The sequence below is a fragment of the Phodopus roborovskii genome, unplaced genomic scaffold (genome assembly GCF_943737965.1).
Source record: "Phodopus roborovskii unplaced genomic scaffold, PHOROB, whole genome shotgun sequence".
NCBI lineage: Eukaryota > Metazoa > Chordata > Mammalia > Rodentia > Cricetidae > Phodopus > Phodopus roborovskii.
Genome location: NW_026126567.1, coordinates 17,809,598 through 17,823,294, shown reverse-complemented (window position 1 = coordinate 17,823,294; position 13,697 = coordinate 17,809,598). Strand labels below are relative to the sequence as shown.

The window sequence follows — 13,697 nt, the reverse complement described above, 5'->3', positions numbered from 1 at the left end:
GCCAATATCAATACACAGATTATAATACATGGGACGAGGTTTTATAATATGGGTTATATATTTTGTTTGGGGAGAAGTCACTTACATGAGAAACCAATGCCCCACAAGTTCCTGCTCCAAGGATCCACGCCCAGGCTGCTCTCTGACCTGACTGGAGCCAAGAGAGAGAGAGAGAGAGAGAGAGAGAGAGAGAGAGAGAGAGAGAGAGAGAGGAAAGAGAGAGATGGGGTCCTGGACCCCACACCTAGCCTTCCTCCATCCCCAAATGGACATGGTCAGTGCAACAGGAGCGGCTAGCGTGGATATCTCACTACAGACCAATGGTGATGTACACCTTAAATGCTAGCATTTAGGAGACAGAGGCAGGCAGATCTCTGAGTTTGAGTCCAGCCTGATCTCCATAGTGAGTTCTAAAACAAACAGGTCTGCATGGTAAGTTGCTGCCTCCAATAAGTAAATAAAAATGATTCTGAAGTATGAGGGCTACTCTGCCTCCCTCCTCCACCCTGAACCCTGGAAGCTACTGTTCTATTTTCTGTTTCTATATATTTAACCATATTTACATACTATATATTTAATTATAGGCTCAGGCTCTTATAGTATTTCTCATTAACAGTTTTTTAGTACCTAAAACTGCACATGCTTTGTTCGAGACAGGGACTTTCTGTGTAGCCCAGGCTGGCCTTGAACTTGTGACCTTCTTGCCTCGGTCTCCCGAGTGCTGGGATTACAGACAGGCACCACATGCCCAGCCTTAACCTGAAGTTCCATCAGTGAAGAGCAGCTTTGCCTGTTTCCTCAGCCCCAGTGTCTTTACCCTCGATGACTCATCTTCCCTTTTGCTAGTGGCCCCCGCCCTACCCAACTCCCTATTGTTCCTCCAAGGTCTCTCTTGGGTCTTTCCTGAGAGCCCCAACTGCCCTGGCACAAATCTACCTCAGACTTTGATAAAACTATATTTTGTTAATTTTGAATTCATGGTATTTTGTTTGCATGTATGGCTATGTACTGTGAACATGCTCCATGCCCACAGAGGCCAGATGAGAGCTTCCAATCCCTCGGTACAGGAGTTACAGACAGATGTGAGGTACCACATGGGTGCTGGGAATTGAACTCAGGCCCTCTAAAAGTGCAATCAGTTCAGAGCAGCTCATAACTATCAAGCCATCATCTCTCCTGCTCCTACCATTAGGAACTTTTAAGAGTGGGAAAAATAACTATAAACATAAAATGTCCCTAAAAGGAAAGACAGTACTATTAGGTTAGAGATCCCTTGCTCCAGCTGAGCAAATATCCTTGTTTTATTTCCCTGCCCCTCCATTGTCTGGTGCTCTCCTATACAAATTTTAAACCTACCCTGCTCCAGGAGAAGGGATGGCTGCCAAATTCCTTTCCCAGGAAGGAGTCTGCCTCCATGGTCCTGGAAGTAAGGACCTAGCCAGTCTCTGGCTCTGTGTATCTCCTGAGTTGCTATTGTATCTTACTCTGCCTGTCTCATAAAACCTGTGTGTGTGTGTGTGTGTGTGTGTGTGTGTGTGTGTGTGTGTGTGTGTGAAGTAAGCAGTTCTATTTCAATGGGGTGTTTAGTAGGCAGTAGAGTGAGGGTTGAAATCTAGAGATTAAAACTAGCTTGAGATGTATGTGCAGAACTTTATTCTCTGTTTTCGTTTTGCCCATTTTCCATTTCATTATCTTCTCACTTTTTAGGGAGATGAAATTGGTTTATTTCATCAATCCAAATCTCCTAAGAAATTGTCAAGAGTAAGCGAAGGGATTCAAAAGTTGGGGAGGAGCGAGTCCCTGCATCCAGTCTCATCTAAGGATGATGGTCTTGAGAAAGGGTAGGTGCAGTCTTTTTAATGTTACGTGCTTTAGATTACTGGTTTGCGATATGAATTCTTAGGACTCAGTAGTATGTTTCGAGGCTCATGACTGACCTGCATACTTTAAGTTAGAAGAATTCCAGAGAGTAATACATTTGAAGAGATAGTGTCTGGTTCCAGCCGTAGGCGGGACTTCTAACTGAGGAGGACCTTCTAATACTTATTTGGCTCTGTTATAATCTGCTTCCTCTCAGGTTTGAGGACCCGTAAGACCCCGAAGAGCACTGGCGCCATTTAACACACTGCGCTGTCTCTCTACTTTGTGTTTCCTCACTTTATATTGTTCTGGATTTCCAGTGGGATTTTTTTTTTTCTCTTTACCCTGAAGAATATCCTTGGATATCAGCTTTGAACAATTCTGTGTTTAGTAATTTATTGTTTGACATTGGTTCTTTTATACTGAAGTAACATTCTTATAACAATGAAGTTAGCAACTCAAATAACGTTAAATGCATACAGCGTGGTTTTCAGAGTTCCTGGACATTGTCCTGCCTTCACCACTCAATAGTTCCTGCACCTCCTACATATGCATGCATGGAGGTACAGTCAGAATTCCCAGTTCCTTGAGGCACTACAGTTGTCTGTTAGGAGTTGTAGGATTGAGAGTGACATCTTTATGACACTGTCGCCAGCACGATATGTTCTACCTTTGATGTGCAGATAGACTAGAAATTGGATTTATCCTCACTGAAGTTGAACTTTTCACTTGAGAGCCATTTTACATTTGTTTTCATAAATGCTGCCCTCAGAAGCAGGAAAAATAAGATTGGAGGAGGGAGATGACCATTTCAGTTATAGGAAAAGCCTCTGTGTGGTACAGCAAAACATCTAATGTTAATATGTAGCACATGGTGTATATTTAGTTAGTATTAAATGAACATGTTAATATAATGCTCGTGGGGGACCCCAGTGGATTCCATGGCAGGCGAGGGTGACCGAGGCGGAGGGACAAACATGCCAGGCGGACAGAGCTTCGTAAGAAGTTTTATTAGAAAGGGGAGGGAGGGGAGGAAAGAGAAAAGAGGTAAAGAGACACAGAGACAGAGAGGACAGAAGAGAAGAGGGACAGGAAGAGTCCGGTCTGCCCCAGGGGAGCCTCGGGGAAGAGAGAGGGAAGGAGAGAGGGGGGCAGGGGTCTATCCTTTAAAGGGGTCCTTTGCACCCATGTACAGACTACTTAGCCATGGAACCCTGGGCTGACCAGGGCACTGCCCAGTGCGTTCTGCCAGGTGACAGGGGCAGGCCAGCATAACGCCTGAGTCCTTACAGAATGGATGTAGAGTTTAAATTTCTCCTGATTGGCTGAGGCAAAAGTGTATTCAGTTCCAGATTATTCACATCCTTGCCAACAAACAACAGCAACAACAACAAATGTGTTACCATAATAAAAGTGTAAGATATGCTTGAGATATTTGTGATCAAAACACTTGAAAGAAGGGTGTGGAGCTGAGGAAAGTACAAGAGGAAAGTGAGTTACTGGGCGGCTATTAAAGGCAGAGTGAGCAAGAGAACAAGAGACCCAATAGGATCCGAGGCGACACACATACAGAGCATCGCAGTGTTGTGAAAGACAAAATAGTGGGAGTTTTAAGTGAATGTATTGCAAAGTGGGTGAGCTAAAGGCTCAATTTTCCATGACAAAGTGATTGACTGCAGGCCAGAGAGTAATACCTGGAAAATTATTTTGAAGTTGAAAATGAATCAATTAGTATAGATCACCCTTCTTTTAACTTTTATTTTGAGAGGAGTGTAGTTTGCACATTATTGTCTTTAAGGAAACTGAGCCAGGAGGGGAGACCTGTTATCCCAGCTGTTTGAGAAGCTAAGCAGGCAGTCAGGTCCAGTCTGGGCTGCCCAGGGTGTTCAAGAAACACCTGGGCTTCAGACGAGACCGCGTCTCAAAGTAAAGAGCAAAAACACAGGGCTGAAGACGTGGCTCAGGGGCTAAGAGCAGGCGTTCTTCTTGTTAGGGGGCCCAGTTCCCCACACCCATCTTTAACTCCTATTGCAGGGATCTGAGGCTGTCTTCTGACCACATCAGAAACCAGGCTTGCTTGTGGCATACATCCATGCAGGAAAATTCACATTTAAATCACCAAGTTTTAAATAAATAAAAAACAAAACCAGGCAAGCATGCATCTTTTTGTTACCATGTTTATGTCATATGCATGAGATGTAGAGTTCAGTCCTCAATGCTAAGGTCAGGATTGGGGAATCTGGAATAACTATAGTGTCAGAAACAGGAGAGTGACATTCATGCCATGCTGGTGGCAACCACAGTGTGACCTTTTAGACTTTATTCCCACAAGAGCTGTCCAAGTCGCTGCATGTATCCACTGCTTGTTCCTGTAATGCAGTGTAATATTCCATAGGTTATTCTTTTTTTAATTGCACATACCTCGGCGTGGTGGCACATGTCTATTATCCCAGCTCTCAGGATGTGAGGCAGGAGGATGGTAGGTTTTAAGCCAACATGGCCTACACGGTAAGACCTCATCTTAAACACTAAAAATGAGATACGGAGATAGAAATAAGAAAAACCGGTCAACATTGCACAACTCCTAGCTGTCCCAGTGGCTGACCTGGTGTGGAGCCTGCATCTGAACCGGGCTGCTCTCAACTTTGATTAGAGAAGTTTCTTTCTCTTTGACGTAGCCAGTACAGAGATGCATAGCTGCTCAGCCCTACAGAGGATGTTTATCAACCCCCACCCCAGATGCAGAACACCGGGAAGAGGAGGCAGAAGGAATGTAAGGGCTGGAGGGTGGGGAGGAGCATGGCCTGAACTCACACCAGCAGTGGTCACATGATCAAGCCAGCCACAGTCCCCCACATAGATGAAGGAGGTGGTCACCAGTCTCTGCCTTCCTTGAAGAACTATTTTCAGTTGAGGCTGCTGAGTGGGGGTGGGGATCGTCTTTGAAGGTGGACACTCCATGTACACAAGGACAGTCCTAAGTGGACTTAATAGGGGACAAAGAAGATGTGAGTGGTGAGGGGGGATGGGGGGACCGCTGAAGAAGATAAATGGAAGGTGGACATGATTGTATGTCATAGTGTACAAGTATGTAATCTGCAGAGTAAATAAATATATGTAATAAAATGGATGGCTTTTGTTGATTAATCTACGTCTTTGAGAATTTTAAACATTTACATTATTGGTTTCAGATTTGTTTGAGCACAGTAAAGCACTTTGTGTACTAATTATTTAAAAGAGAGAGAAAAGAATAGCATGCCAGGTGTGGTGTACTCTGGGGCAAAGGCAGGTGGATCTCTGAGTTGGAGACCAGCCTAGCACTCTGTACACAGTGACTTTGTTTTTTGTTTTTTTGTGACAGGGTTTCTCTGTGGCTTTGGAGCCTGTCCTGGAACTAGCTCTTGTAGATTGGGCTGGTCCTGAACTCACAGAGATCCACCTGCCTCTGCTTCCCAAGTGCTGGGATCAAAGGCGTGTGCCACCAACACCAGGCTAAATAAATATTTTGGTTTTTTAAGGCTATTTTGAATGAAATGTTTTGTTTTTGTTTTGGCCATTGTTAGAGTGCAGAAATAACTGATTTTTGTGAGTTCAGTTTATATCCTGTAGAGACCGTGTGTTATCCAAGAGTAAAGACAATTTTAACACTTTTCTCCAGTAGGGACACCCTTTGTTTCTTTCCTCGCCCTTACTGTCCACAGTTTCGCCGTCAAGTCAGATAGCGACCGTGTTTCTCATCTAGGCTTTAACGCCCTGAGAAAGTTCTCTGACACCACAGATTGACAGCACTCATGTGTGTTAACTGATCAGTTTGTTCTCACACCTGTAACCTAGGTCAAAGTGGCTCTCAGAGGGCAGCACAGTATTTCCCTTGACGTCTTTCACCGACATCTCTGAATGTCTGAAGCCCCAGCTGGACAGAAAATATACTTACACAGAAGAGCTTAACGTAAGTGTTTTAAGGACCAAATAGCCACGTTCCTCATTTAATCAACCAATGTCCCTAATTTTAGGGATTAAAAAGCTTATTATGCTTTTTTCTCTACTAAACAACAAAGGAATTTCCCACAAAGTCTTCGCCTGTGTTTCTTTTTATATCATTGCTCTGCTCGTCCTGTATGGGTCTTGATTGCTGTTTCTCTTCTCTGTTCTCTCCTCCCCTCTCTCCTCCCTCCTTCCCTCCCCCCTCTCCCTTCCTTCCTTCCTTCTTCTCCTGACTGTCTAACAAGGCTGGCCTCAAACACACAGAAACCTGCCTGCCTGCCTCTGCCTCCTATGTTGCTGGTGATTACCCTTTTCAAAACCAGTTGTTTTGGAAACAACTGATGTATTGATGCTACTTCAGACACAAAATAAGACCCTTTAGTATTCTTGTTCTGTTTTGAACTCTTAATTAAAATAACACTGGATGTCATATCTTGGAAATCTTGAGGTTTTTTTATGAAGACAGAGTGTCTTAGGGTCTCTAATGCTGTGAAGAGATACTATGACCACCACATCTCTTCTAAAGGAAAACACTTAATTGGGACTGGCTTAAAGTTTCAGAGGTGCAGTCCATTAGCATCATGGTAGGACATGGTGGCATGCAGACAGACATGGTGTTGGAGAGGGAACTGAGAATGGAGAAGAAGCTACATCTTGATCCACAGGCAACAGGAAGTGGTCTGAGACACTGGGCATGACTTGAGCATATGAGACCTCAAAGCCCACCTCCACAGTGACACACTTCCTCCAACCTACTCCAACAAAATCACACCTCCTAATAGTGCCATTCCTAGTGAGCTTATGGGGAGCCGATTAAACTACCCCACTGGGGGTTCCAGAGTGCAGCTACTTTGACAGCAAGGGGAATTAGATGCGAGACTTAGATGAAGATCTCATGTCCTCTGAGAATTCTACCAATGTTATCTGAATACTGTTATGTTTTTGCATACTTCTTTTATTTTAAGTAAATAGTTCTCCTTTTCTACCAACAAGGACATTTTCCCTACTAAAATAAGGATATTTTAGATTCAAATGCTTTTAGTTAGCCATTAAAAACAAACCAACATTATGCCTCTGCTCAGAATTTGTCTAGTAGGCAGAGACAGTGTGATGAAGAGAGTAAAAAGCCTTGCTCAAACCTGTCCCCACCGTGTTTGTCTGGGGAGCATGAAGAAGTCAAAGCCCCATAAACAGCGAGTTTGCATGAACGACCCATCTCTGGGCATATTCTGGAGTCACTTGTACGACTGAGAAATAACCAGCTCTCCGTGTGTCAAGGATGCTATTAGGATTGCTAGCATTGTTGGCAGAGAAGCCATAAACAGCAGAGTTTTATGAGAACTTCATTGCCATTTCCACTCTGAAGGCCATGACCTGTGGGGGTGAGACTGTCCAAAGAGGGACTCCCCCCCCAGTTAACAAGCAGAGCTGAGAGGCCTTGAGGTGGGTCTTTTTATAACCCACTCAGAGTTAGAATAGCAGCACCTCAAGGCTAAAATAACAGTAAATATGTAGGAAACAGGCCACCAACGGAGACTTGGAAGGCTCCCCAATGGAGCCACTGCGCACGAAACATGAAAGTAATTGAGGTCAGAGAGCTGCTCTGACATCGGGCTTGAAATCACACTGGTTTATAACAGAGTGGATTCTCTGGCCATAACTGAGTTTCACAAATGAATCCTACATGACAGCACACTGCAGTCATTACATATATGCCACACAAAGACAATGACAGCCCAGCAGCATTTTTGAAACTGCATTGTGCCGGTGGGGATAACGAACTTCTGTTTCCTGTCTTGTTATCTAGGTTAAAGCTGCTTCACGTGTTGGAGCCTTGGGAAGCTTTGACATGGAAAACTTGTTACAGTCTTTGTATGTTGAAAACAGAGCTGGATTCTTCTTCACTAAATTCTGCGAGAATTCAGGGAACAAGGTAGAAAATAATTATGTAAAATCTGGATTTATTACTTTACTTGATTTAAAAATAAGTGGCATTGAAATAACTTGGTGTTCATATAAATAATGTTCAAATTCTCATCTGATAAATGAAATCCACACTTGATATTTAGTAACTCTTTAACAATCCAACCAAATGGTAATTCTCTCTGGCTTACCACCCTACTAAAATTACAAAGAAAAGTAAAAAAACCAAATAAATATTAACATATATTACTATAGTTAATTATATAATCTAATATCAATTTAATATGCCATATTTGGTTAATTTCTATTTATACTTGATTCATAATACTTTAGCAACCATAAATTACAATCAATAAAAATAAAATAATTTCCAGTAATTTTTTTACATTACAATCAATATTTGTATGACCCAAATATAAACAGTGATTAATTGGCTTAGTAGTTAATATTTAGGTGTGCTATGATACCCATTTACCTATAATGTCGATATGTTGGAACACCTTTAGATTATACTTTCATGCCTTTAGATTGCTCTTTACTTGTCAACTAGAACGCTTGCAATTTTTGTATTCATCACTATTTTTAAACATTTACCGTTTTAATGACTAATTCTAAGGGAGACTTCCATGCAAAAATACAATGTTCAATTGACAACAGCCATAAATCCCTTGTACATTGCCAATCTGTGGTAAAAGACTGAGACCAGCTTGAGCTGGGCATGATTTGCAGTAGCAGCAAGGACGTAGCACATAGAGACACATAGGGAATTAGCTCTCTGAGGGCCTCGCTGACTGGCTGTGATGATTTCTGTACTTCTCCATCCACAGCTGTGGAAGCACAGTGTGTACTTTTGGTTTGACCTACAGGCTTATCATCAGCTGTTCTACCAAGAAACACTTCAGCCTTTCAAAGTATGCAAACAAGCCCAAGTAAGTAGCAGATAACACTGCTCCATGTAAAGCTGCGAGTATGCAGGGGGAAAAAATTGTGTCTGGCCCCAGACTAGAGAGAGCTGGGTTGCAGGGCTGAGACCATTACCCCAGGAATACTTCACGGTTTAAAATCTGATCTGTGTGTCTTCTGTTTTATCTGCTCTATTTTCTTTTCTGGCCAACTACTTGTTTTTCCCACAAAGAACGCCTGGTCTCCTTCCCCCACCAGCGTGCCTTTTGGGTTTGCCTGTCGGGACTGGAAAGAACACTGTGAGTGGATGTGTAAGCGGGGACCAGGAGCCACAGCTCTGGCTGGAGTTCCCTGAGCCCCCTGCAGATGTCAGCTGTTGGATGTGCCAGGCTGCTGGCCCATCACCGTGCATGTGCAGGGCCCAGTGCAGGCGTCTGGGTTTCCATCTATGCCATATGAGACAGACTGAGAGGGCGGAGGAGAGAGCATTGCAAGACCACCCTGAAGCAGAACAGGGAAGGGATAACAAGAGCAGAGAGGCTGGAAGAGGAGGAACAGAAGACCCTCTGCACATGGGGACAGAGCAGAGAGACAGCCTCTTGCAGGGGGCAGTGGCCAGGGGTGGATGGAGATGGGAACAGAATTATGACTTGAGCTGACTTTTGGGGGTTTTATTCTTAGGCTCTTCAGATCTTTTAAGGAGTAAGGGCTCCAAGATTAGACCGCTTCTCTATCTGTTGATCACTTGGTAATTCTTATAGCCCCAAATAACCCATCCCCGAGGATCCTGCCCCCAAATGCCGCTCAGGGAGTTAGTGTCACCATGTTATTTATTATTTTATAGTCTTGCTCAGGACACCAGAGTGCACTGCTGGATGTCTGGCTGCTCCCACCCCACCCCCTCAAGTCCAGAGTGAGCAGCTATGCTTTGTAGCCCAGTGACAGCTTTGTTCTTCTTGCTGTGAGAATAAGGGCTGTAGCTCCGACATAGCCCAGATGTCTCCATGAAATCATGAAATGAATCTCTACCAGGGCCGTTTTCTGAGACCACACAGTTCTGCTTGTTAACCCTCTACCTGTAATTCACTGTTTACCCTCCTCCCCTAACCCATTGCCCCCATCTGCTGTGGGACCATCTGTTATTTTTATTATGTTTTTACTACTCAAAGAATCCTCCTTCAAAAAGTCTTCAGCTGCCCGGTGAAGTGGGATTGTTTGTGTGTTAATAATCAACCAGATTTCATACACGTATGAAGAAGGAGGTTCTATTCCAGCTTCGCAAGCCTCCTGGTTCTTAGCAATGCTGTTATTAGCTAACTCTATGTATGTGGTTTGGAAACTGGACTATGTATGTGGTTTGGGTTGTTTTAAAAATGGATAGCTCAATTTGGGGATTGCCAGGACCTAGAAGCTTTCCCCAAGGTTTGTTCTTTGGGAGTCAAGGCAGGAATCAGAGAAGCAGACCAGTATAGAGCACCCATCTTTAGGACTGAGTAGGGGGAAATAAACGGAGAGAATTCATATGATTTTTTAAAAAATGCATTTTAATATTGTACCTATAATTGTTTTACTTTTTTATTCTTGGTAGGAGGAACTACTATCTCAACTAGTTTGGGTTTTATTATGCAAAGTTTTTGTTTCTCCAGATATAGGAATTGCCTGTGGTATCTTTGTATTATTCATTTGTTTTACAGTATGAAATAACATTCACCTTATATGGCAATAGAAATATTGTATGGCTTTCTTCAAAGATTCATTTTTAATCTAGGTCTTTGGAATAATGCCACCAAGGGAATATATTCATCTGCCACTACATGTTGAATGTACCATGAACTTGATTTTATATCATTTTTGTGTGCCTGCCAAATCACACACTAAGAGACTAAGAGTTGATGCCCAAGGCCCTACATGATTTTCTGTATGCATAGTTTTATTCTCCCAAGCAGCAGTATAAGAATGGTAGTAGACAGAGTAGATAGGGGAGAGCCAATGGTAAAGATTTAGCATGACTCATGAGCCCCAAAGTTTGATCTAATGTACTGGGCATGCCGTGAGGATTTCCCTGCATAACTTCAAGAGAGTATAGTGAACGGCTGGAAAGGAACTATGGCCGTGGCATTGTGCAGGTACAATCCCTGCCTCTAGAGGGCCGCACAGCACTGATTGGCTTTGGAGACTAGAGTCTGCCCGTCTCTTCACTTTGCATGCTTGCTTTAGTGAGAGGACTAAGAGCAGAGTACTGCGCCTCCTGTGACTTTGTGTTCTTACCTTTCTAAGAAAATTCATGTTGCAATAGGAGCTGCACTTAGAATCTACCACCCTCTCTAGCACAGATATTGATATTTTTAAATATAACAAATATATATAATAGATGCATGTTAGATATGCTTATAAAGATATATGCATGTTTCCCATTCTAGCAGTGGTGGGCCTGGGAGAGTGGGGCCAATATGAGGTGGACTAAAGTCTCATGCAATAGCCAACTCTATTCAGAGCATCAGACAGTTTGTACTCTGAGGGTTAAGAGGAGTCACATGAGTAAAAAGTACAATCCTAAGAACAAGCCACACGTGGCAGACAAGCTACATGCAGCAAAAACATGTTTTTCCATAGAGCTGACCAGTTGTAATGAATAATCTGAATTAAAATCACACCTATCTGTTACGGTAGGGAGGGACACAAAGGCACAATCCAAGACCAATTCCACGAGTTTGAAGAAGCCGAGGCCACAAGACTCTTGTCTTGGTTCCTTAGATTTTTCTCACAGGCTCTCAGAAATCACCTATCATGGCTTCATTCCTGGACAATGTTCTCACATACACACACACACACACACACACACCAACATACATTAGATTCAGGAAAAATAAGAAACAGAGCTAGGGATTAGGCTTATTGGCAAGAGCTTGCCTAGCATGTGTGAGACCCTAGGTTCAGTCTCCAGCACTATAACAAATATGTAAAAATTAAGTTTGTAAAAAAGAAAAGAAGGCAGTTAAAGCAAGATCACAGATCTCATTTGCCTGAAAATGTCCATTTTATTCTGATGATTTGTCTCACTATAGACTTAAAGACTCAATGGTTTTGTTTGTACATATTTAGTCTATAATAGCAGATACAATTGTGACACTCCCGTAAATGCATATCATGTATTTTGACCATATCCACCCTCACTCCCCTGTCTTGTCCCTTCCATCTCCATCGATTCCCTCCTTCCCCATCATGGACCGTTTCCTCTCAGCCCTGTGGAGGTGTCAGCGTTCACATGCAGCTGTTGAAGAATCTGCTGCTTGCTGTTCTTGTAGGATGTAGGATGCTGTTTCTCACTTACTGCCTTACAGTCTTCCCCTGACTTTAGACTTCTGGGTTTGACTCTAGGGTGCTTGCCACCATGATCTCTCTTAGGCTTTGCAAGTTCTGGGCAACCCTCAGCTGATACTTCTTGCAGTGTTTACATGTGGGCATTCTGTCCTGTCCTGGATTCCCTACCTCAACCCTGCTGGTGCTTTGTAATAGATGTTGTTTTCATTTTGCTATGCAACCCACCCATTTAGTTAAATTATATTTTTTATCCATAAGGCTTTTGTTCTTGTTTTTGTTTTTTGACACAATATAGTCTTGGCTGGCCTAGAATTTACAATGTAGAACCCTTAGAGATCTGCCCACCTCAGCTTGGGATTAAAAGCTGGTACCACCATGCCCAGCTATGATTTTTATTCTTGAACGTTATATTTGTGTTTTACAACTCTCATTGGCATTTCCTTTTGTTCCACACTTTTTAAAATTTCTTTGTTTGTGTTTTTAATCATTTAGAGCATGTGCTATTAGCCTCTAGCTGTATTAGTTATTCCTGCATGACAGTTCTATCACAAACTCTGTGGCTCAGAACAACACACATTTGTTCTATCAGTTTTTGTGGGCCAGGATTCTGGGTGTGGCAGTTCTGGGTTCTCTGTGGTCAAGACTGGGTAGTTTCCCCCATGGAATCAGCCTGGGGAAGGGTCTGTTTTAATGCTCATGTGGTTGTTAGTAGCATTCAGTTCCTGGCAAACCCACCTCACTGAGAACTTTTGCTGGTTGTGAGCCAGAGGCCGTGCTCAGAGCTGCATCATGTTTTTCTCTGGATCAATGCGACAACTTGTTTGTTCATTCAGCCCAAGGGAGAGAGAGTCCCCTAGCAAGGTGGGCATTCCCTTTTCACATGACTGTATGCTTGTCTTCACACACACACCACTCTATTGCTACTGGTTAGAAGCAAGCCATACAGTATGTCCATACCTGGGGTAAGGGATCAAGAGAGGGCATGACAGCTAGGCGTGGTGGCAATGCTCTTTGAGGCAGAGGCAGGTGGATCTCTGTGAGTTCATGGCCAGAATGGTCTACATAGGGAGTTCTAGGAGAACCAGAACTACATAATGGGTCCCTATCTCAAAATGAGAAGGGGGCAGGGGGAGGAGAGAAAGCATGGATATCAAAGCCACTGTGTTTCTAGGGTCCACCCTAGAGGCTGGCTGCCACATTGTTCAATAATTCTATGATCTGTGGTTCTTGGAAGAACTCATTTTTAGTTCTGCTGACACAGTGGATTCTTCTCTTGTATGTTTAGTAATTTTGAATTATGAGCTCTTTACTGCATTTGTGTGTGTGTGTGTGTGTGTGTGTGTGTGTGTGTGTGTGTGATTCTTCTGCTGGGCACATTTTAAATGCTAATTTCTTATCTTGGAGAAATGTGGAAGCAGACAAAGTGTGAACTGGAAATCCAGGCTCATGCAAGGGGAAAACAGTAACAAATTCTCAGGGAAGGCAATTGCTTTTCTCTTGCAGTAAGCAAGGTGGTATCGGGCGCTTGGGTTTTGTTCCCTAGGCTCAATAGGTAGAAAGAATCTTGTACACGGTACTTACTGCGGCTGCTAAAAAAGAAAAGCGTGTGACTTGTGTTTTTGAGACTCTCTTTCTGGTGTGTTGCCGCTCAGATGATTTGAAAAGCCTCCTCTATATATACAATTTCTAGAAAATATAACAAACAC

General features: G+C 43.1%; 1 protein-coding gene across 1 annotated transcript in view; it reads left to right on the top strand.

The window, feature by feature from the left end:
- Rgs22 (regulator of G protein signaling 22) overlaps nt 1-13,697 on the top strand; it is a 95,267-nt gene that overhangs the window by 40,125 nt on the left and 41,445 nt on the right. The window contains exons 11-14 of the mRNA XM_051202544.1: nt 1,708-1,841; nt 5,695-5,809; nt 7,652-7,777; nt 8,595-8,696. Coding sequence (XP_051058501.1) covers nt 1,708-1,841; nt 5,695-5,809; nt 7,652-7,777; nt 8,595-8,696 — 477 coding nt within the window. The remainder of the gene's footprint in view (nt 1-1,707; nt 1,842-5,694; nt 5,810-7,651; nt 7,778-8,594; nt 8,697-13,697) is intronic.